This window comes from Pelophylax lessonae (assembly GCF_965119305.1).
Source record: "Pelophylax lessonae genome assembly, chromosome: 11".
NCBI classification, from domain to species: Eukaryota; Metazoa; Chordata; class Amphibia; order Anura; family Ranidae; genus Pelophylax; species Pelophylax lessonae.
The window spans coordinates 238,238,059-238,259,642 of NC_138778.1; the positions used below are offsets into that span (position 1 = coordinate 238,238,059).

Sequence of the window (21,584 nt, forward strand, 5' to 3'; positions counted from 1 at the left end):
GTTGGTAGGATAGGCTTCTCTGAAGAGGAGGGTTTTCAGAGATCGCCTAAAAGCTAATAGAGTGGGGGATAATCGGACAGATAAGGGTAAGGAGTTCCATAGGATTGGAGAGGCTCTGGAAAAGTCCTGGAGGCGAGCATGGGAGGAGGTGATGAGTGAGCTAGAGAGCAGGAGGTTTTGAGAAGAACGAAGAGAGCGATTAGGTTGGTATTTTGAGATGAGGCTGGTGATGTAGCTGGGGGCTAGGCTGTGGATTGCTTTGTAAGATGTTGTAAGTATTTTGAATTTAATTCGTTGGGTGAGCGGAAGCCAGTGGAGGTCTTGACAGAGAGGAGCGGCGGAGACTGAGCGATTGGTGAGGTGGATGAGTCTGGCGGCAGCATTCATGATGGATTGAAGGGGGGATAGCCTGTGTAGAGGTAAGCCAATGAGAAGGGAATTGCAGTAGTCGAGGCGCGAGATGACCAGGGAGTGAACTAGGAGTTTTGTTGTGTCTTTGGTTAGAAAGGGGCGTATTTTGGAGATGTTGCGGAGGCTGAGGCGGCAAGATTTGGAGAGCGATTGGATGTGGGGTTTGAAGGAGAGTTCAGTGTCCAGGACAACACCTAAGACCTTGGCATGTGGGGATGGGCTGATGGTAATGCCATTGATATTGACGGAGAAATCAGGGGAAGGGGCATGCGGTGGAGGAAAAATTATAAGTTCGGTTTTGGATGGATTTAGTTTGAGGAAGTGGTGAGACATCCAGACCGATATATCTGATAGTAAATTAGTGATGCGTGAGGCGACTGAGGGAGAGAGCTGAGGAGTGGATAGGTAGATTTGGGTATCGTCAGCGTAGAGGTGGTATTGGAAGCCGTGGGAGGCTATCAACTGACCTAGAGAGGAGGTGTAGATTGAAAATAGGAGGGGTCCAAGAACAGAGCCTTGGGGGACTCCAACAGAGAAGGGAAGAGGAGAGGAGGAAGTAGAATTGTAGGTAACGCTGAAGGTGCGGTTAGATAAGTAAGAAGATAACCAGTGAAGAGTACAGTCACGGAGACCAAAGGCATGGAGTTTTTTGAGGAGGAGGGGATGGTCAACCGTATCAAAGGCAGCAGAAAGGTCCAGAAATAGGAGTACAGAATAGTGTCCATTGGTTTTGGCCATTAGCAGATCGTTTGTCAGCTTTAGGAGTGCAGTTTCAGTGGAGTGTTGAGGCCGAAATCCACACTGAAGAGGATCAAGGAGGCTATTCTGGGCAAGGTGGTCGCACAGTCGGTTGTAGACTAGACTTTCGAGGAGTTTGGGTGAAAAGGGGAGCAAGGAAATAGGGCGTAGGTTGTTCAGATCGGTTGGGTCCAGTGAGGGCTTTTTAAGTATGGGGCTGACTAGTGCATGTTTTAGAGAGTCGGGGAAGATGCCAGAAGAGAGGGAGAGATTAAAGATGTGGGTTAGAGAGTGTAGAATAGGGCCAGAAGGTGAACGTAGCATTTGCGAGGGAACAGGATCCAGAGGGCAGGTTGTTAAGTGGACGTTAGCAAGTAGTTTAGCAACCTCGTCTGTAGTGGCGGGGTTGAATGAGGGAAGTAATGATCGCACTTGTGGGCGTTAAGCATAAGGCATGGAGGAAGGTATCTGAACAGCAACAATCTCCTTACGAATTGTGTCAATCTTCTGTTTGAAGTGTGAAATATATATGAAAGGAGGTTGTAACGGCGCTACCTTAAAGTGAATAAGTGCTTATTGTTTTTGATTATAAACTTTTATTGAAAAATATATTCAACACAAACAGTATAGTAAATGTAAAATTTACATAAAGGTGTTTCATCAATAAAATATTTCAAGTAATAGGCATGTGAAAAAAAAACATACAAACGATAAAAAAGAAACAATAAATAAACAAAATATAAAATGTATATCCGTTCTTGATGGTAATATAGCGTTGTAAGAAAGATAAAATATCCAAGAGTAGAGTGAGCAAGTTATCAGAATATGTGGGAAATCGTCAATATGTAGATTACCTCTTTCGCCTCAGTGAGAGGCGTCCAACTAACATAAACCATGGATATGGTGTGGTGGAAAACAGAGACATCAAGTAATTGTACAGACAACATATGTTGATTGGTTAAGTTGATGTGATATTCATGTGGTTAGGGAACATTTGTATATGTACCAAGGAGTCCATTTTTGATCAAATTTGATCTTAGTGTTTGTGATGGTGTGATGGTATTGTTCCATTAGTCTTATATCTTCTATTCTACTGATGACCTGATCAAAGGGTATGAAAGTTTCCTTCCAGTGTTTGGAGATAACCCATAGCATTGCGATGCAAATGGTATGTGTTAGGCGTGTGAGGTCTGTGGTAATTTCTGGAATATTTTTGAAAAGTAGACATTGCAGGTGCAAGAGTGGAAATTTACGTCCTGTAACTCTCTCTATTAGATTGAATACTTCCTGCCAGACATTTTTAATTTTGGGGCATTCCCAGAAAATATGTATCAGAGAGCCCACTTCATTACAACCTCTGAAACAATTTGGGGAGATCTCGGGGTAGAATTTATTCAATTTTTTGGGGGTATAATACCATCTTGTGAATATTTTAATAGCCGTTTCCCTCACTCCTAGGGATTTGGTTGTCTTACACATATTTATCCACATGTCTCGCCAGTCGGCTATTGATATAGCAGTCTGTAGTTCCGACTCCCATTTAACCATGTAACCAAGTTTTGTATCTGGATCACAATTGTTAAGTGAGGAATATATTGTAGAGATATGTCCCCTACTTGAGAGATCTTTTAGACAAATATGTTCATATGTGCTGAGAGGAGATCCTGAAGGCTTAGGGTAGTGTGATTCAAAGAAGTTTTTGATAAGGTCATAATTGAGCTTTTCCGATAGTGGGATATTTTTGGTGTGTAGTAACGACTCAAAAGAGAGGAAAGTCCCACCATCATATAAGTCTAGTAATGAAGTCAAATTATTACCGGACCACCATGCGAATCTCTCAGGGGAAATAAATGCTTCAGAAAATCTGGGGTTTCCCAAAAAGGAGGTGCCGAGAGGGGGATGAGATGCGAAGGACCATTTTTTGATGACAAGTCTCCACATCCTGAGAGCGTCAGAAACGATTTTATTACGGGAGGAGATTTTGCGTATAGGGACTGTGTGGTCCCATAGTAGCCCTGCTAAGTGGTATGGAGCGACTGAGTTTTCCTCAAAGTTAATCCAAGGTAGATCTGAGGAACGATCGTGCCAATGGGCAATTTGGGCCAATCTACTACTAATATAGTAAAACCATATATTAGGAAGGCCCAGACCTCCAGTACGTTGGTGATGATATAGTATGCTCGCTGCATACCTGGGTTTTTTGTTGCCCCAAACGAATTTATTGATTATAGATTGTAACTTGGTGATGTATGCTTTGGTAAGGTAAATGGGAAGCGCACGGAACAGGTATATAAATTTCGGAAGAATGGTCATTTTGATCGCTGTGATCTTACCTAGAAAAGATAGTTGGTATGAGGACCACATTTGGAGCATACCTCGTATCTTGGCAAGCAACGGAGGATAGTTGGATTGAAAAATAGAATTGTAATGTTTATTAAGTTGTATTCCCAGATATGAAATCTTCTCGGAGGCCCAGACAAACGGGAAAAGGGTCTTCAGATGTAGGGTGTCGGACTCTGAGAAGTTAATTGGTAGGGCTACCGATTTGGATAAATTGATGCTAAGACCTGAGATTCCTGCAAAGCTTTCTAAAATATTCAATAGATTGGGTAATGTGGTGAAAGGGTCTGGTATGTACATGAGAGCGTCATCAGCATATAAGTTTAGTTTGAATGTCTCGGAGTTCTTTTTATATCCTGAAATTCCAGTATGTCTTTTAATCGCAATCGAGAGCGGTTCGATGGCAAGGGCAAATAGAAGTGGTGATAAGGGGCAGCCCTGTCTTGTGCCCCTGCCCAAAGGGAAGAAAGATGAGTTACAGCCCGGGATCTTAATTCTCGTTTTAGGATTTTTATATAGAGCAGAAAAGCCATTTAGAAACTCATTAGAGAAGCCGAATCTGGGTAGTAATTTTCCAAGATAGCTCCAAGTGACACTGTCAAAAGCTTTGTGTATGTCCAGTCCTAATAGTACCAATTGTTTTTTAGATAAATTTGCATCTTGTATAATGTTGCATGCAAGTCGAATGTTATCCGTAATTTGACGGTTGGGGATAAATCCTGACTGCGATGATGAGATGAGTTTTGGGATAATTTGGGATAATCTAGAAGCGAGGATTTTACTGAATAATTTAAGGTCGTTATTAATAATCGAAATTGGCCTAAAGTTTTGGGGGCTAGAAAGATCCTTGTTCGGTTTGGGGAGAAGAGTCATGTTTGCTAGGGACATTTCTTCTGGGAAGTCGTTGCCCTTAAGTATGTGATTAAAGAGTATTGTAAGTTTAGGGGATAGAATAGGAGTAAACTTTTTATAGTATGAAGCACTGAAGCCATCTGGGCCCGGTGCAGATGAATTACGAAGGGATTTAATCATATTAGTTACTTCAGCTTCTGTAATGGGGGCATTTAACTGCTCTATATCCAAGGGAGAGAGTGATGGGATAGGGATTTCATCAAACCAGATTTGAGAGTGTATTGGTGTGGCGTCAGAGGGGGAGGAAAGTAGTGTAGAATAAAATTTTTCAAAAATGCTCAAAACCTCCTTAGGATGAGAAGTGGTCATTCCTGATGATGTATTTAATTTATATACGTGTGGAGGTTTTAACGTTTGGTTCAATTTCCTTGCCAGCATTGTGGAAGCGGTGTTACCATATAGTAGGAATTTGGATCTTGAGTGTCTGAGGGATTTCTCTGCATTATCTGAGAGAATGTTATTTAATTCTATTCTCTTTTGGTCAATTAATAGCCTGGTGGATTGATCATGTAATGTAATATGATTTCTATACAATAATTGTAATTCCTTGGTGAGATCTTGAATCTTAGCGGTACGTGCACGGTTTTTTCTAACTGCTAACGAGATTAATTTACCTCTTATATAGGCCTTGTGAGTGACCCATGTGTTTGGGATTGAGGTGTCCACAGTAGGGTTTAATCTAAAAAATTCGGATATGGAATCGGAGAGTTCCTGAGAGTCTATCGGATTGGCTAATAGGGAGTCATTAAGTCTCCATGAGAAGGGAGTAGGAGAGAGACCTATTCCTGATGTGTCATATAGCACCATATGGTGGTCCGACCACACGCATGGAACAATGCTAGCAGAGATCGAATTGGCTAAGACCACTTGTGAGCAATAAATGTAGTCAATCCTAGCTGAAGAATTGTGCGGGTTAGAGTAGAACGTAAACTCTTTGGAGCCCATATTAAGACACCTCCATGTATCTACTAACTGTAAGTTATTGAGTCTACGCTCCAAGGATCTGGGGAACGTCTTGGAAGTCGAGTTTGGGTTGCTCCTATCCATGGTGGGATGAGAGACCATATTGAAGTCACCGCCTAGGATAATGTGGGAAGAGTGATGTCTTTCCAATATGTTAAAAAAATCTGAGAAAAATTTAACTGTGGCTCCATTAGGGGCATATATATTAGCTATTGTTAATTCCTTTCCCATAATGCGTCCCTTAATTATTATAAAGCGACTTTCTGTGTCTCTATATACTTCTTGGACATCCAGCGGGAAGGAATTATGAACGAATATTGCTACACCTCTACTTTTAGAGGAGTGTGTGGTATAAAAGGCCTGGTTATATGTCTTATGGAAGTATTTGGGGTGATTGTGTTCAGCAAAATGCGTCTCTTGGAGCAACAGGATTTTGGCGTCCAAACGCTTGAACTGGTGAAAAGCTTTCCTGCGTTTATTAGGGGAATTAAATCCCTGCACGTTATGTGAGACTATTCTAATGGTCATTTTGAGGCGAGAAAGTGGAGTTTGCTATGGTGGGGTTTTAGGGTGATCGAGGTGTCTAAGAACCCATCCGTGGAGTTCAAAATTTGGAAGGGCCGTGGAGTAAGTGAGGGCGGACCCGGGGGATGAAGGTCTAGGATGTGTAACTCAGGGACATCCTGTGTCCGGAAAAGGTTAACCCAAGCACATGTTAATAAAAGGCATTCTGGATAACTGTAGGTATTGAAATGTCTGTGGATATACATTAATAAATATGAAAAACTCAAAAAAGCAAAACTATAAAGGTCAAAGTTTAACAAGTAAGATAAACCATGGATCAGTAAACCGTTAAGGTACTGATAAAAGAGTAACATAAATGAAGGATAAACTCCTTCTAAACAGGCGACCGAGAGCCAGCAGCAGAGCAGAAGGAGAATCGGCCCATAACCGGAAATCAGAAAGGGCCTGACCTCCCCGCGACCACCAGTGGCCACCGGTCGACTGAGTGGGTACAACATGTACAAGCACGGGACCTCATTTAGGCCTCTTGAAGGATCCCTTCGAGGAGAGAAGGGAACAAAATTAGTGTAATGTCTGGTTATAGGTGGTTCTAAAAGAACCTAAAGGGAGCAACATCGAGAAAAATCCAACAAAGATAGGGAGAATAAGAGGGTTGGGGGGGGAGGGATGCGGGTGTGGAAGGGAGGGGGGGAGGGGGAGGGAAGGAGGGAAAAGGATCAAAAAGCATACATTTTGGTAGTATATAAATCCATAACAATTATATTTCCTTCATATGAATTCAAGATCTTGTGGAAAAATATAAGGAGCATTAAAAAAAAGAAGGAAAAAAAATGGAAAAAATAACTTGCGGATTAGGATGAGAACACCAAAAGATCTTGATAGATGTTAGGAGCAAAGATTGATTGGAGTCAATGATCTTCAGATGAGGATTCCTTGCAGTTCAGGATTTGACCATTAGGTGTCTCCCTTTGTCCACTGAACAGTGAATAGTGCTGTGGAGTATATTGGTACTGCATGGGAAAAAATTAAAAGGAAATGGGGAAAAGAGGACGGGGAAGAAAAGAGAAAATATGAGGGATTAAAATAAAGAAAGTACGTCAGATAAATCTCGTGCTTAATGTTTTTTTGAGGAATCTCCAAGTATAATTCCGCAAAATTCTTGATTCCTAAGAATCAGATGATGTGAAAAATAGCAGAAAGCCTCAGATCCTGTCATTACGTGGTCTTCTGTTTCCTCTTCTAGAAGCCGGGGTTTGCCAAAGCGGTGAAGGTCTAGGAGCAGGGGGGGGTGAGGGGTTAGAAGAGGGATCCATCAGTCCTAGCTTAATAAGGACTTCACGACCCTCTGGGATATTAGTAGCCACGTACGTGGAACCATTGTGAGGGATTACAAGCTTAAACGGGAAACCCCATTTATAACGTATACGTGCAACTTGTAGGATTGTCGTGACTTCTTTTAGATTGCGTCTTCTCTCCAGTGTAGCCTGTGAGATATCCGGGAAAATCTGAATTTTATTGCCGTCGATAAGGATATTTGGGGTGTTCCTCGCAGCCCTGAGGATTTCCTCCTTGGTCAGGAAGTCCTTCATACATAAGATAATATCCCTTGGTGGTTTATCAGCAGGAGGTTTTGGACGGAGGGCACGGTGGATTCTATCACAAGAGAACTGGGACTCCATTACTTCAGGCAAAAGCGATTTAAACAGGCGATTTACTGTGGGTATGAGATCGGTATAGGTTTCAGGGATCCCCCTTAACCTCAAATTATTACGCCTGTTGCGATTGTCCAAATCCTCCACATGTGCCTGCAGCTGGTTAAATTCTGAGCTTAACAGCTCATGATCTCTGCTCAGCTCCCTGTAAGCTAGGGACAACTCATCATGCTTTGCCTCCAGCCTGTCTGTTCTTCCTCCAAGGGCAGAGATCTCCTGTGTAAGGGTGGTCTCTGTCTTGTGGAGCTCAGCCTGGAACTTTGCCATTAGCTTAGTGCACATAATTTCAAGGCTATTATCAAGGTCTTGTTTTGTGAGGGGAGCAGGGTACTCACAGTTTGCAGGGGTCAAGGAAGTCTTAGGAGCTGAGGTCTGTATGTTGCTGCCGACATGCACAGGAGGAGGAGGAGGGGTAGCGCCATCTTGCTCCATGTTAAACTTCTCCCGGGCTCTTAGGAGGTAGTGGGTGAGGGACTTCTGAGGAGTCTTGCGTTTTTTCCTCTTGCAGGAAGACATGCACAGGAACTGTGGCTGCCAGGGGGTGATCTTTGCAGGAGTTTTGGCGGTGGTATATGGCCCCTGTAGCCGGGATCACGGCCAGAGTGAGTGGAGCAGCAAGTTCAAGCCGCCATCCGTCCCGCGCCGCGCATGCGCACTCGCGATAAGTGCTTATTGTATGTGCCAACTTAAGACAAAGTGCCAATAAAAATTGTGTCATAAAAACCATTTAATTTAAAATTAAATAAAGTGCACTGGTGATTTGTGGTGTGACCAAGTTAGTTGGTTAATGAACTGGGCCCATAAGGTGCAACTCAGTAAAGTGCAAGTGCTGTGCTGCATATACTAGACGAGTAAGAAATAATGGGTTCCCAATGTGCATTTATTTTATAATAGCAATTGACAGAAAATAAGTTAAATACATAAGTGAAAAATCGCATAAGACAGTGAGCATAAATTAATCCGTGCTGTGCGTGGAATTTGTAATACCACTAAAGTGAAAAAAGTGCTAAATTGAATAAAAGAAAGTGATAAATAAAATTGAGGTTGCAATTTTGTTGTACATCCACTAGATGTCGCCCCTAGATATACGACCTGTACTTAAGGAAAGAGATGGTCGGTTTCTTCCGGGGTTCTCCAGTGGGTCGAACCAGGCTTTTAGTACCTCAGGTTAGAAGAAAGAAACCCCATGATGTAAAGTATATCTGTAGCGTGGAAGAGAGAGCATAAAGACTCACGTTTGAGGCTGTCTAGGATCAGCGGTGATGGCCGGGAAGCTTCCGCGTTCCACGGCCCAGGCTCCGAAACCGGAAGTGACGTAATGACGTTACGACTCCGCCCTACGCGTTTCGTCATGTGACGTCTGCTGGAGCGGCGTCAACGTAACAAGCTCCCGGCCTTTAAATAGCGTGTCCGTCTCCTGGCAACCAATCGGCCTCCCCCGCCGCCATATTGGTGCACGCAAACTGAAGCCGGACGGAGGACACATTGGGCCTCCCTGCAATGCCTCTTCAGATGCCGGAGCGGAGGGACAGCTATTTTGGAACATCATTTCCTGACAGCCTGTGTCTGATACCGTAATGAGGTTAAAACATGACATTTATTAAAAATCATTAAAAAAGAGGAAAAAAACTGAAAAAATGTCTTAAAAATGAAAAGAAATTTAAAAAATTAATTAAAAATAAAAAATAAAAACCGTGCAACGATTCATAAAAAACATCATATAGCGGAGATTTCATTAAAAGAGCACCAAGGTCAAGAAGTAAAAAAATAAAAAAATATATATAAGGTAATAAATTACCATATGCCCAGAGGTTGAGTACATATTGTAGTGATAATATACATAATTTATAGATGTAAATCGAGCGTTGTTTTAAAGGGTTATAATATTGCAGAATAAAGGATAAAAAAGGTGGAAGAATTATGAAGAAAAGGTGGAAGAGTTATGAAAAAAATGGATCAGATGGTCGAGAAGAAGGAGATGGGGTTTTTTTAAAAATAAAAATTTCCCATAAATGGAGAGTCTCCAAGGACAGTCATTCGTTCCTGTTGTGTTTGAGAGGGCTACCCGGGCCCCCCAAATACACAACAATCCGGATCAGGGTGTGAAACAACTTTTTCCCATTGTGATGTTGGATGAGAAGGTCCCATGATTAGCCCCTAATAAAAAAAGAAGTTTTGTGGTGTTTAAGAGGTTGTGCTGTAAGCAAACCTCATACAAGTGTGGTGGGTAACCCCGAACCTTGAGAATCTAAAAGAAAAGTTTTTTTATATATAAATGTGTTGAGCTTAACAGATGGTATGCTCAAAACACCGTGTAAACTACACAGATATGGAGTGCGTAAACAATGTGAAAGGTCTAGATTAAAAGCACAATATTCTTGGTGATGCTGGATGAGAAGGCCTCAAGGCAATGTTGAATAAAATGAATGGCATTAGATGGTAAAATTGATCAAAATGTTTCTTTTGATGTAGGAGGTTGTAGCCAGGTGTAAAAGTTTAAAACTATTATAAAATAGCAAACTGTACACCAAAAAATTACATAAAAGCTTTTAGTCCCTTTCTTTTCAAAAGTTTTTTAGAAAATGTTTTAAGTAATGTTTTAAAAAATGTTTTTTAAAAGTATTTTTTTAAGAAAGGCCTTTTTGATGTTTTTATTGATCTTTGCTATGGCCTTTTAACACCACTTTTTTCCTGTGATTTTCTCATTTTTTGATGTTCTTACTTTTTGTTATGTAATTCCTTTGGGGCAGAAAATTTGCCTTGAAACAATCCTTTGAAATAATTTTATTTGTGATTGGTTGGTTTTATGTAATTTTTTGGTGTACAGTTTGCTATTTTATAATAGTTTTAAACTTTTACACCTGGCTACAACCTCCTACATCAAAAGAAACATTTTGATCAATTTTACCATCTAATGCCATTCATTTTATTCAACATTGCCTTGAGGCCTTCTCATCCAGCATCACCAAGAATATTGTGCTTTTAATCTAGACCTTTCACATTGTTTACGCACTCCATATCTGTGTAGTTTACACGGTGTTTTGAGCATACCATCTGTTAAGCTCAACACATTTATATATAAAAAAACTTTTCTTTTAGATTCTCAAGGTTCGGGGTTACCCACCACACTTGTATGAGGTTTGCTTACAGCACAACCTCTTAAACACCACAAAACTTCTTTTTTTATTAGGGGCTAATCATGGGACCTTCTCATCCAACATCACAATGGGAAAAAGTTGTTTCACACCCTGATCCGGATTGTTGTGTATTTGGGGGGCCCGGGTAGCCCTCTCAAACACAACAGGAACGAATGACTGTCCTTGGAGACTCTCCATTTATGGGAAATTTTTATTTTTAAAAAAACCCCATCTCCTTCTTCTCGACCATCTGATCCATTTTTTTCATAACTCTTCCACCTTTTCTTCATAATTCTTCCACCTTTTTTATCCTTTATTCTGCAATATTATAACCCTTTAAAACAACGCTCGATTTACATCTATAAATTATGTATATTATCACTACAATATGTACTCAACCTCTGGGCATATGGTAATTTATTACCTTATATATATTTTTTTATTTTTTTACTTCTTGACCTTGGTGCTCTTTTAATGAAATCTCCGCTATATGATGTTTTTTATGAATCGTTGCACGGTTTTTATTTTTTATTTTTAATTAATTTTTTAAATTTCTTTTCATTTTTAAGACATTTTTTCAGTTTTTTTCCTCTTTTTTAATGATTTTTAATAAATGTCATGTTTTAACCTCATTACGGTATCAGACACAGGCTGTCAGGAAATGATGTTCCAAAATAGCTGTCCCTCCGCTCCGGCATCTGAAGAGGCATTGCAGGGAGGCCCAATGTGTCCTCCGTCCGGCTTCAGTTTGCGTGCACCAATATGGCGGCGGGGGAGGCCGATTGGTTGCCAGGAGACGGACACGCTATTTAAAGGCCGGGAGCTTGTTACGTTGACGCCGCTCCAGCAGACGTCACATGACGAAACGCGTAGGGCGGAGTCGTAACGTCATTACGTCACTTCCGGTTTCGGAGCCTGGGCCGTGGAACGCGGAAGCTTCCCGGCCATCACCGCTGATCCTAGACAGCCTCAAACGTGAGTCTTTATGCTCTCTCTTCCACGCTACAGATATACTTTACATCATGGGGTTTCTTTCTTCTAACCTGAGGTACTAAAAGCCTGGTTCGACCCACTGGAGAACCCCGGAAGAAACCGACCATCTCTTTCCTTAAGTACAGGTCGTATATCTAGGGGCGACATCTAGTGGATGTACAACAAAATTGCAACCTCAATTTTATTTATCACTTTCTTTTATTCAATTTAGCACTTTTTTCACTTTAGTGGTATTACAAATTCCACGCACAGCACGGATTAATTTATGCTCACTGTCTTATGCGATTTTTCACTTATGTATTTAACTTATTTTCTGTCAATTGCTATTATAAAATAAATGCACATTGGGAACCCATTATTTCTTACTCGTCTAGTATATGCAGCACAGCACTTGCACTTTACTGAGTTGCACCTTATGGGCCCAGTTCATTAACCAACTAACTTGGTCACACCACAAATCACCAGTGCACTTTATTTAATTTTAAATTAAATGGTTTTTATGACACAATTTTTATTGGCACTTTGTCTTAAGTTGGCACATACAATAAGCACTTATTCACTTTAAGGTAGCGCCGTTACAACCTCCTTTCATATATATTTCACACTTTAACCCCTCGTGGGTTTGGTTGTTGGCAGCTTACACCTTCACTATTGTCTAAGGTCTGCACTCCATAGCGCTGGTCACCCCTACCTTTTTATCTTCTGTTTGAAGTGGTTGGCAATCTCCTGGGCAGTGAGTGAGTCGGTGGGAGGGGGTAGTGGAGGACGGAGTAGAGAGTTAAAGGTAGCGAAGAGTTGCCGGGGGCGTGATGACAGGCTGTTAATGAGAGTGATAAAATAGGTCTGTTTGGCAGTGTGGAGACTGGAATTGTATTTTTGGAGGGTGGATTTATATTGGTTGAAATCCTTCTGAGACCGAGTCTTACGCCATAGGCGCTCAAGAGCACGGCTATGCTTTTTCAGACTTCTAGTGTTATCGGTTTGCCAAGGTTGAAGGGGTCGGGGCCTGATTCGGTGTGTGGTGAGGGGGGCCAATGTGTCCAGGGAGGCTAAGAGTGAAGTGTTGTAGACAGAAGTGGCTAGGTTGGTGCAGGACAGGGGTGCAATATTGTCATAGAGGTGGCCGGTAGCAGAGTAGAGAAGAGAAGGGTTGAGATGGCGTAGGTTTCTGCGGGTAACTGTACGGTAGCTGGAGGGAGAGGAGGTGGAGTAGAGGGAGAGAGTGAAACTAATAAGGTAGTGATCAGAGAGAGGGAAAGGATTGTTGGAAAGGTTGTGCGGGGTGCATAGGTGGGAGAAAACAAGGTCAAGGATATTGTCTTCAGAGTGAGTGGAAGCGTGTATCCATTGCTTCAGGTCAAAGGAGGAGGTTAGATTGAGAAGTTTGGAAGTGGTAGGAGTGTTAGTATTAACAGGGATGTTGAAGTCGCCGAGAATGATTGTGGGGATTTCAGAAGAGAGAAAGTAGGGTAGCCAGGCAGAGAAGTCATCAAGAAAGGTTGATACTGGTCCATGGGGGCGGTAGATCACAGCTATCCTTAGAGAGACAGGGGAGAAAAGACGAATGCAGTGTACCTCAAATGAGGAGAGTGACAGAGAGGGAGGCGGCTGAAGTACCTGAAAGGAGCTATGTGGGGCTAGAAGGATCCTGACACCCCCTCCCTTGCGTCCGTTGGGTCTAGGGGAGTGAGTCCATAGAAGACCACCTTGGGATAGGGCAGCAGAAGACGCAGTGTTGGATTCGTGCAGCCAGGTTTCGGTGATGGCGAGTAGATTAAATGAGTTAGCGATGAAAAGGTCATGGAGAGAGGTGAGTTTATTACAGACGGAGCGGGCGTTCCAAAGGGCGCAAGAGAAAGGGAGTCCGGTTTTGGGAAGAAGAGAGATTGGAACTAGATTGTGCTGACTGCGACTGCAGCCAGAGGGTGTAGGGTACGTGGTGTATTGAGCATGGGTAGATGAAGGCCCAGGGTTTGGGGATATGTCTCCAGAGGCCAGGAGAAGCAGAAAGGTGAGGGTGGTAATATGAGAGTGTGATTTATATGAGGGGACATGCCCCAGTTTCCTGGAGGATTTGTGTGCATGTGGATTTAGAAGTAGCAGGAGATGGTGAGTGCAGTAATAAGGTGAGGACAGAAGTGAGGGTGATATATATAAGATGTGGGGTGGAGAAGAGGGGTGAAGTAGAGAGAATTTAAGGATGGAGGATAGGGCAGTCAGAAGAAGTGCCAGAGAGTGCATTTTACCAGGATAGAGCTGAAGAGGTTTAAAAAAAAAAAAAAGGAGGAGATCACCTGCAGTATATGTGGTATATATCTCAGCCTTTCCTGTGTTCCCTCACTTTGTACATTCTCTGAAGTGCAGATTCAGAAGTGTGTCCCACTAATATGTTTTATATTGCATATTTAAGGGTAATAAGATTACAATCCCAGCCGTATAAACCATAGTAGATTTTTCTCTAAAAAGCAGATTTGTTTTTATACATTTTTTAATATCAGATTCAGCGCATTATCTGCGATTTTAGTCTCCCGTTTTGCATAGCTTATTCTCGCTCCATCTGCAGTGGAGTGACTTCGGCTGCGCGATTCGCAGACAATTGTGGTCTGATTATATAGAATACTTATCTATGGTTTATGCTATACCCGAGAAAAGGTAATCTTGCTTTATTTTACTTTCATTATTGAGCTACATATCACATTGCATTTGTTGTTTGAAGTTTGTATTTTATGTAGAGTTATCTTTTTATGTTACCTCCATTTTGATCATTTATATACATGTCTTGTGAATAAATATTTTTATATATTCCATACTGTAGACTGTACTCACTAAGATTGGTATATGCTTTTAAAAAGAAATTAATCAATTAAAAAGAATTCGCTACATATTGATTTGTGGAAATAAGTTGAGATTCTCCTACCTTACAGATCTTTGCTTGTTTACATAAATAGACACTGTTATATTCAGAGCAGTATAAATATCCTGACACATATGTTGCCTCCAGTTACCTTTTGTGACCAGTCATTGTGTCTACCAGTAGGAGTCTTCAAGGCTGCAACCATGCAGATCTGGGATGTGTGTCTGTGGGAAGAACACTGCAGCTGCTTACAGCACTCTGAGACTCTCCATGAGTACTCTGGATGGATGGCTGTGCTGCCCGGCATGAACACAGCACCAGAACCGCAGAACTCCTGACATCCTCTGGCCATACTCAAGAAAAACTCATGCGATTCAGTGTTCAGCGGTGGGGGGTGGAGAAAGAGTCCTTACACTTCCCAGCTGATGAAACAAAGTCTCTAGGCCTCCCTGAGAACCACTTTTATTATGTAGTGCTCCGGCAGCCCAGAGTGTAGCTCCCTCTAGTGTCCAATATGAGGTAATAGTACTGCAGTGCCACACCATGGCCACTAGGTGATCATAGGAAATCACTATATGAAATAAAATATGGACAATATTCATCGTAGCTGCACAAATGTATGTCACATTTATTCAACAATTCTTTTTAACAATAGACCTCTAAATGTTTGTGAAATCTTCCCGCACAAAATGTACTCAGCCAATGAGAGGTAAGGACTCCATTTTTATTTTTCTCCTGCTATCAATGGCCAACACGGGACAACACTTCATCCATGTCTCTGGTGATCTCTGATCTCCTTATGAAGGGTTTCTTACATGATGAAGATCAGCCATGGAGTATATCTGAGGTGTATATCAGGGTGTGCTTCTTCCCCACATGTCCACAAACATTCATATAGAAGACATTTCCCGCACTCAAGACACTAATACACCTCAAGGGCTGTGTGGGATCCCTGATGTACAGGAAGACAGGACTTCAGTGAGGAACAATTCCCTCACTCTGAACAGGTATATGGCTTCTCCCCCTTGTGAGATCTCTGATGTATGGAAAGACTAGACTTCTGTGAAAAACATTTCCCGCACTTAGGGCAGTAGTATGGCTTCTCATCTGTGTGTAATCTCTGATGTGTGTAAAGATTGGACTTTTGTGAAAAACATTTCCCGCACTCAAGACAGGAATAAAGCTTCTCCCCGGTGTGAGATCTCTGATGTCTGTAAAGACTGAACTTCTGTGAAAAACATTTCCCACACTCAGGACAGCTATGCGGCTTCTCCCCCGTGTGAGTCCTCTGATGTGTGACAAGTAGTGATTTTTTTACAAAACATTTTCCACATTCAGAACAAGAATATGGCTTCTCTCCCGTGTGCAATCTCTTATGAATATACAGATTGGAATAATCTGAAAAACATTTCCCACACTCAGAACATAAATACGGCTTTTCCCCCGTATGGGACCTTCTATGATTGCCAAGATCTGATTTTTTTAGAAAACACTTTCCGCACTCAGAACAGGAATACGGCTTCTCTCCCGTGTGAGATCTCTGATGTGTGTAAAGAGCGTACTTCTCTGAAAAACATTTCCCGCACTCAGGACAGGAATATGGCTTCTCCCCTGTGTGAGATTTCTGATGTCTGACAATTTCTGATTTTTGTACAAAACACTTCCCGCACTCAGGACAGGAATATGGCTTCTCCCCTGTGTGAGATCTTTTATGCCTATTAAGATGGGATTTAGACTGAAAACACTTCCCGCACTCAGTACAGATAACCCCCTTATCTGTTGGAAGGACGGCAATGTCCCTCAAAGTCTGAGGTTCCTCAGGATAAGAGGAATACGATGGTCCATCTACACTGTGTGGTGCTGGATGGACATTTGAGGTAGCCGGGTTTTCTCCTGGACTATACTGTGTGATGTCCTCATCTTCTACTTTACAGTCTGGAGACAAAGTGAGAGAATCCTCTGAGGTTTTCCTCATCTCCCGTCCATCTACTAAAATAGAAATATAAAGATTATTACTAGACATCAGCAGATTGGTTCCCCTAAACCAGGACTCCGCCCACATCAGGCAGCTTTGTCTCTGAGGATCTTACAATTCCACCCTCAAGGTAACTAGTAAATGGGTCCTCTGATCTCCTACCAGTTCATTTCTTTATTAATGGACCTTAGTCAGAGAGTGAGGAAACAACGAGAACTGTCTTTTATAGGAGTGACAGTGATGAAGGGATTATAGGAGGAGTGCCCCCTCCCCCTCTATCACTCATTGCCATCTTTCCAACACAAGAAGTCCCGCACTTCCTTATTTAGTCCATGATTTAGTCATGAATAACAGCGGGGCTGAGCCCCACCAGAGGTCAGAGAGTGAGGATGGGGGGAGAACAACCAAGATGAAGACTGGACTGATCCTGAAGATCTCCATCATTGGGTTACTGACTCCTCCCTTATTATCACTTTCTGTTTAAGGTTCCAAAGTTGGAGGATGTTATCACATTATTATCACCATGTAAAAGTCTGTCCTCCAATCAGATCATCAGATATAAAATGTCCAGCTGGTAGGAAATGGGTGTAACAAAAGTAGTAAGGACTATGTAATCTACAACTTATTATATAAGATACAACAGATAGGACGATATAGTATGAGAATGATGTAATGTACAACATAGAGTATATAGTGCAATAGTCGGGATTCATTAATAATTGGTATTCAGTAATCAGTGGACACATAACTGTTTACTGGAGACAAGTTGCAGAGATCCCACACCGCTGCCTCCCATCTCCTGAGACTGCACTCAGTGACTTTTGCTGCCAGATGAACCCCAGAATCTCCATAAATCCAGTCTAGAGATATAAATTGTGTCTGCAGCACAGAGAAGGAAGATTATCAGAGAGAAATACAGGAATACAGGACGGGGAACACAGCTCAGGAAAGTGACCAGGGTATTACAGGCTGATATCACCCAGTCCCCGCCCTACTCTGGACCAATCAGTGAGCAGTATGGGTGGAGGAATGTATTTAGTGTTAATGACCCACCTGTGCTGATCTCTGTAGGAGTGTCCTCCTCTATAAATGTCCCCGTTATTCCATCCTCCTCCATAGACTGCTGATCATCCCTCACATACGTCTCTTCTTCTTCTGCTTTAATGTCAACTTTAGAATCTCTCAGGTTTCCACTCTGAATATAGAATAAAAATGACATCAATGGTAACAATGCAGATAATGTACAGATCCTAATGATACTATCAGTGATTGTTCCTCATCTACCTGATGATGGTGGGGGATGGTGTGATCTTCCTGTGTGGAATCCCGGGAATACAGAGGACGGGGACATCTCTCTGGTGGGTTCCCATTACTGGATCCATCTGTAGGAAACACACACACTGACTGAATACATTGTTTCTATGTGTTTATCAGATGATGGGGGATCTAGGTGGATCCTCCGTACTGCTCTCTCCTTTACAATAAAGTCTCCTCTTACCCGGTGATGTGAGGGGCGGCTGATTCTCCATCATGACGTCCTTGTAGAGATCCTTGTGTCCTTCTAAATACTCCCACTCCTCCATGGAGAAATAGACAGTGACATCCTGACACCTTATAGGAACCTGACACACACAATGATACAGTCACCATCCAGACACATCCCTCGTCTGTTACTGGATAATGTCCCAGAATTCCCAGCACCGCTCACCTCTCCTGTCAGCAGCTCCATCATCTTCTTGGTGACTTCTAGAATCTTCCGCATGTTGTGTCTCTCAGGTTTTAGGGAGTCACATGGAGGCACTGTGATGGTCATATGATCACCTGACTTCACCAGAGGAAATCTCTGTATTGAGGAACCAATAGGAATATCATGTTAGAATCCCAGAATCCTCCTCACCTCTCCGGTCAGGTCTGTGTTTTATTAATAGAGATAAGAGTGATGTCATGTGACCTCCCAGAATCCTCCTCACCTCTCCGGTCAGCAGGTAGATGATCTCCAGGGTGAGGTTTAGTATCTTCTCAGTCATGTGACTCCGGTCCTCCTCCATCCTCATTGGTGCCGTCATTTCATCCATACAGGTCTCCTTGTAGACGGATAACTCTGGGAAATGAAAGTAAGAATTAGTTGGATGGTATTGGTCACACAATAATAGGATGGGGATGTGAGGGGGGGAGGGGGGAGGGGGGTAATAAGAGGGTTGCTGTACATTTAATGACTATTTTCCCCATGGGAACACATTTAGTTTGGACTGTTTAGCGTTTTCTACATTTTTGAGGTCGTGGAACTCTCTTAACCTGCCGGATCAGAAATTCCCTTTCCTCTGTTGGGTTTGTTTGATTTCTGAAATGGATTTGATTAGTATTAGATCTGCAGAGAAGGAATAATAAATACGATCCTTCCTTTGACTTGTTTGCTCTGAGGCAGTGCTGTGAGGTCAATGTTGGGTCATCATGATGTCCAGGAAGGGGAACTTGCTGACTTTTGGCCGGAGTTGTCAGCTAATCAGGATAATTACCAGAACTCCGGCTGTAAGGCTCCAATCTCCGGCAGCCTGCTGACTGACAGGAGTGATGTCACTGTCACTCTCTGCAGTAAGAGAAGGGATTGGATTGGATAGCAGGAGGATGCTGGTGGAGTACAGAACTGTGGGGGAGGAGTCTGTTCTGTTCTCTATAATAGCAACCCAATGTGGGTAGGGGGAGGACAGCAGGGGGAGGGTTTTTTTCTCTTGGTCTATTTTGTGTCCTGCAACATATTATTTTATCAGTGAGATGGTGAAGGCTTCCTTCACTTGCTGGCAGGAGTTCTTCAAAGAGGTCAGAAAAGTAAGTGCAGGTGAGAGGACCATCTGAAATCATCTGCAGGTGGGGGTGGGAGGACCACCTGAAACCAAGAGCCAATAAGCCCTAAAGCCCCCTATTACCTCAGAGCCTTGCAACCTGACTGCCCCTGACTACCCTCTCAGAGGACCCCACAGCCCTATTACTTCCTAAGAGGCCCCCAAAGTCCTTCTGCTACACTTCCTCCTCAGAGGTCCCAGAGTCCTTCAGATAAAGTAAACTCTCAGAAGCTCTTAGAGTCGCACCTGCGACTGGGCCCTGGTATTTTGCCAACATGGGGGGGGGGCAAGACAGCAGAAAAGGGTGTTGCTGCCAGAGTCCCCGGATCAGTGGAGGCTTCCCTGGTGATCGCAAAATAGGATTGCTAAGAACAGGTTGTGCAGCACAAATAAATGGAAAAAGAGTAGCGCACGAGATCACCTTTATATGACTCAAGATTTTGTAAGCAAGCTATCAAAGATACTGCTAGACAAACATTTCAAAAACAAAGAAAACAGGACAGAAATAATGTCCCTTCAGTCCATGGAATCCAAGGGTAAGTGAGATGAATTACTGGATCACCGTCCACCACCAGGTGTCACACCAGGAAATAATGGGATTGGCAACTCACCAGAAATCAATGCTCAGGTGTTCTCACACAAGAGCAAACTGCGCAGAAATGTTAGATGGATCTAGAGCCAGAGCCTGTTCACCACTGTTTCATATCAAATCCTTGCACACACTCCCTCGGTATAACGATATCATGGAGAGAAAGAATGGCCCAACATAGTGAAGTACCGTAACCACAATAACTTTATTTAAAAGAAAAAATGTTGCACTCACATGTATAAGCTCATCAATAGGCATGTAAACACATAGCGCTTGGTAGAAGGAAACCTAGCTCGTCCAGTCCCCGGGCTCACTCCACGCCAGCCCTGTACCTTCCGGGTAGGTCCCCCACCGTCACGTGATGTCGGATGTGTTGTCTGGTCACGCCCCGACCGGTTTCGTCATGTCCGACTTCAACTGGAGGCGTGACCAGAGCAACAACATCCGGCATCTAAGTAGCCCTGCTGGAACGCTCTACGTCCAATCGGCAACGAGGTGAAAAGCCGGAAGTTAGCCAGCTCACCACGCCGTGGAACTTCCGACATCAGCATCCACAAATAAAGAGTCGTCCCTTGCAGGATTCCAATTTAATTTGGCACTATGAATCAAGTAAAAAAAATTTTTTTCACAAAAATAATGATGATGATTATAACCCTCTGATTTGGGCCAAAAAATAATAAATAAAAAGAGATAAAAAGGAATGGCTATAGTATAATACCGCTCCTTGCCGATATGAACCTGTAGTGCGTTGCCAGTAACAGTCTGCATATACACTAGGCAATCTACACATATCGTAACTAAAAATGTGATACATTATTATCACAATTCATGATAAAATACATATGAAATACATATATAGACAGACTAGAATATCATAAAGCAATAATTATTAAAAAAATTCCGGTTGATAAAAATGCAACAGTTAATAAAACCTCATAACAGAAAGCAAATAATCAAGCCTCATGGGACAGACTGCAATAATAGCAGAGAAGGGAAAGTTAAGAATCGCTAATATAGCAATTCAAGTCCAGTTCAATGTTTAACCCCGTCGGTGCGAGGGCCTGGGTGAGGAAGATCCATTTGGTCTCACATTTGGATAATTCCCTCACCCAATTCGACCCCCGCCACGACGGGGTAACACGCTCGATCCCCCAGAAGTGAAGACTCCTCGGGTCCCTCTGGTGGAACTGGCGAAAATGTGCAGATACGTTGTGCTCACGCTTTCCCTTTAAGATGTTAGTGATATGCTCACCCACTCTTACTTTTAAGGCCCGTTTAGTGCGGCCAATATAAACTAAATTGCAGGGACACATTAGTCCGTAGACCACATGTGTGGTGTCACACGTAATTAAGTTTTTGATTTTAAAAGTTTTATTTATAGCCCGAACTGTGAAAGAGTCCCTTCTCCTGAAATTGGTAGGTGTGAATGAACAGGCTCTACACCTACCACAGGTGAAGGAACCCCTCATGTCCGGGAAGAAGGAGACATTAGGGGGGTCCAGTACTTTTTTGACGATTTGGTCCCCAAAGTTAGGAGCTCGTCTATAAATAAATGATGGCTTAGCAGGTAAAGCTGGGCCTAACGTTTTGTCCAT

At 42.6% G+C, this 21,584-nt stretch overlaps 2 protein-coding genes across 2 annotated transcripts in view; both read right to left on the reverse strand.

The window, feature by feature from the left end:
• Positions 1-21,584, reverse strand: part of LOC309567520 (uncharacterized protein) — a gene marked incomplete at its 5' end in the record, with an annotated part of 1,161,679 nt that overhangs the window by 943,831 nt on the left and 196,264 nt on the right. The gene's annotated exons all lie outside the window — the stretch shown is intronic.
• LOC309566970 (uncharacterized protein) overlaps positions 1-21,584 on the reverse strand; it is a gene marked incomplete at its 3' end in the record, with an annotated part of 283,334 nt that overhangs the window by 92,080 nt on the left and 169,670 nt on the right. The window contains exons 10-17 of the mRNA XM_082272289.1: positions 18,531-18,659; positions 18,269-18,403; positions 18,059-18,182; positions 17,845-17,942; positions 17,614-17,755; positions 16,019-16,574; positions 14,737-14,809; positions 7,281-7,871 (exon numbers count right to left, since the gene is read on the reverse strand). Coding sequence (XP_082128415.1) covers positions 7,281-7,871; positions 14,737-14,809; positions 16,019-16,574; positions 17,614-17,755; positions 17,845-17,942; positions 18,059-18,182; positions 18,269-18,403; positions 18,531-18,659 — 1,848 coding nt within the window. The remainder of the gene's footprint in view (positions 1-7,280; positions 7,872-14,736; positions 14,810-16,018; positions 16,575-17,613; positions 17,756-17,844; positions 17,943-18,058; positions 18,183-18,268; positions 18,404-18,530; positions 18,660-21,584) is intronic.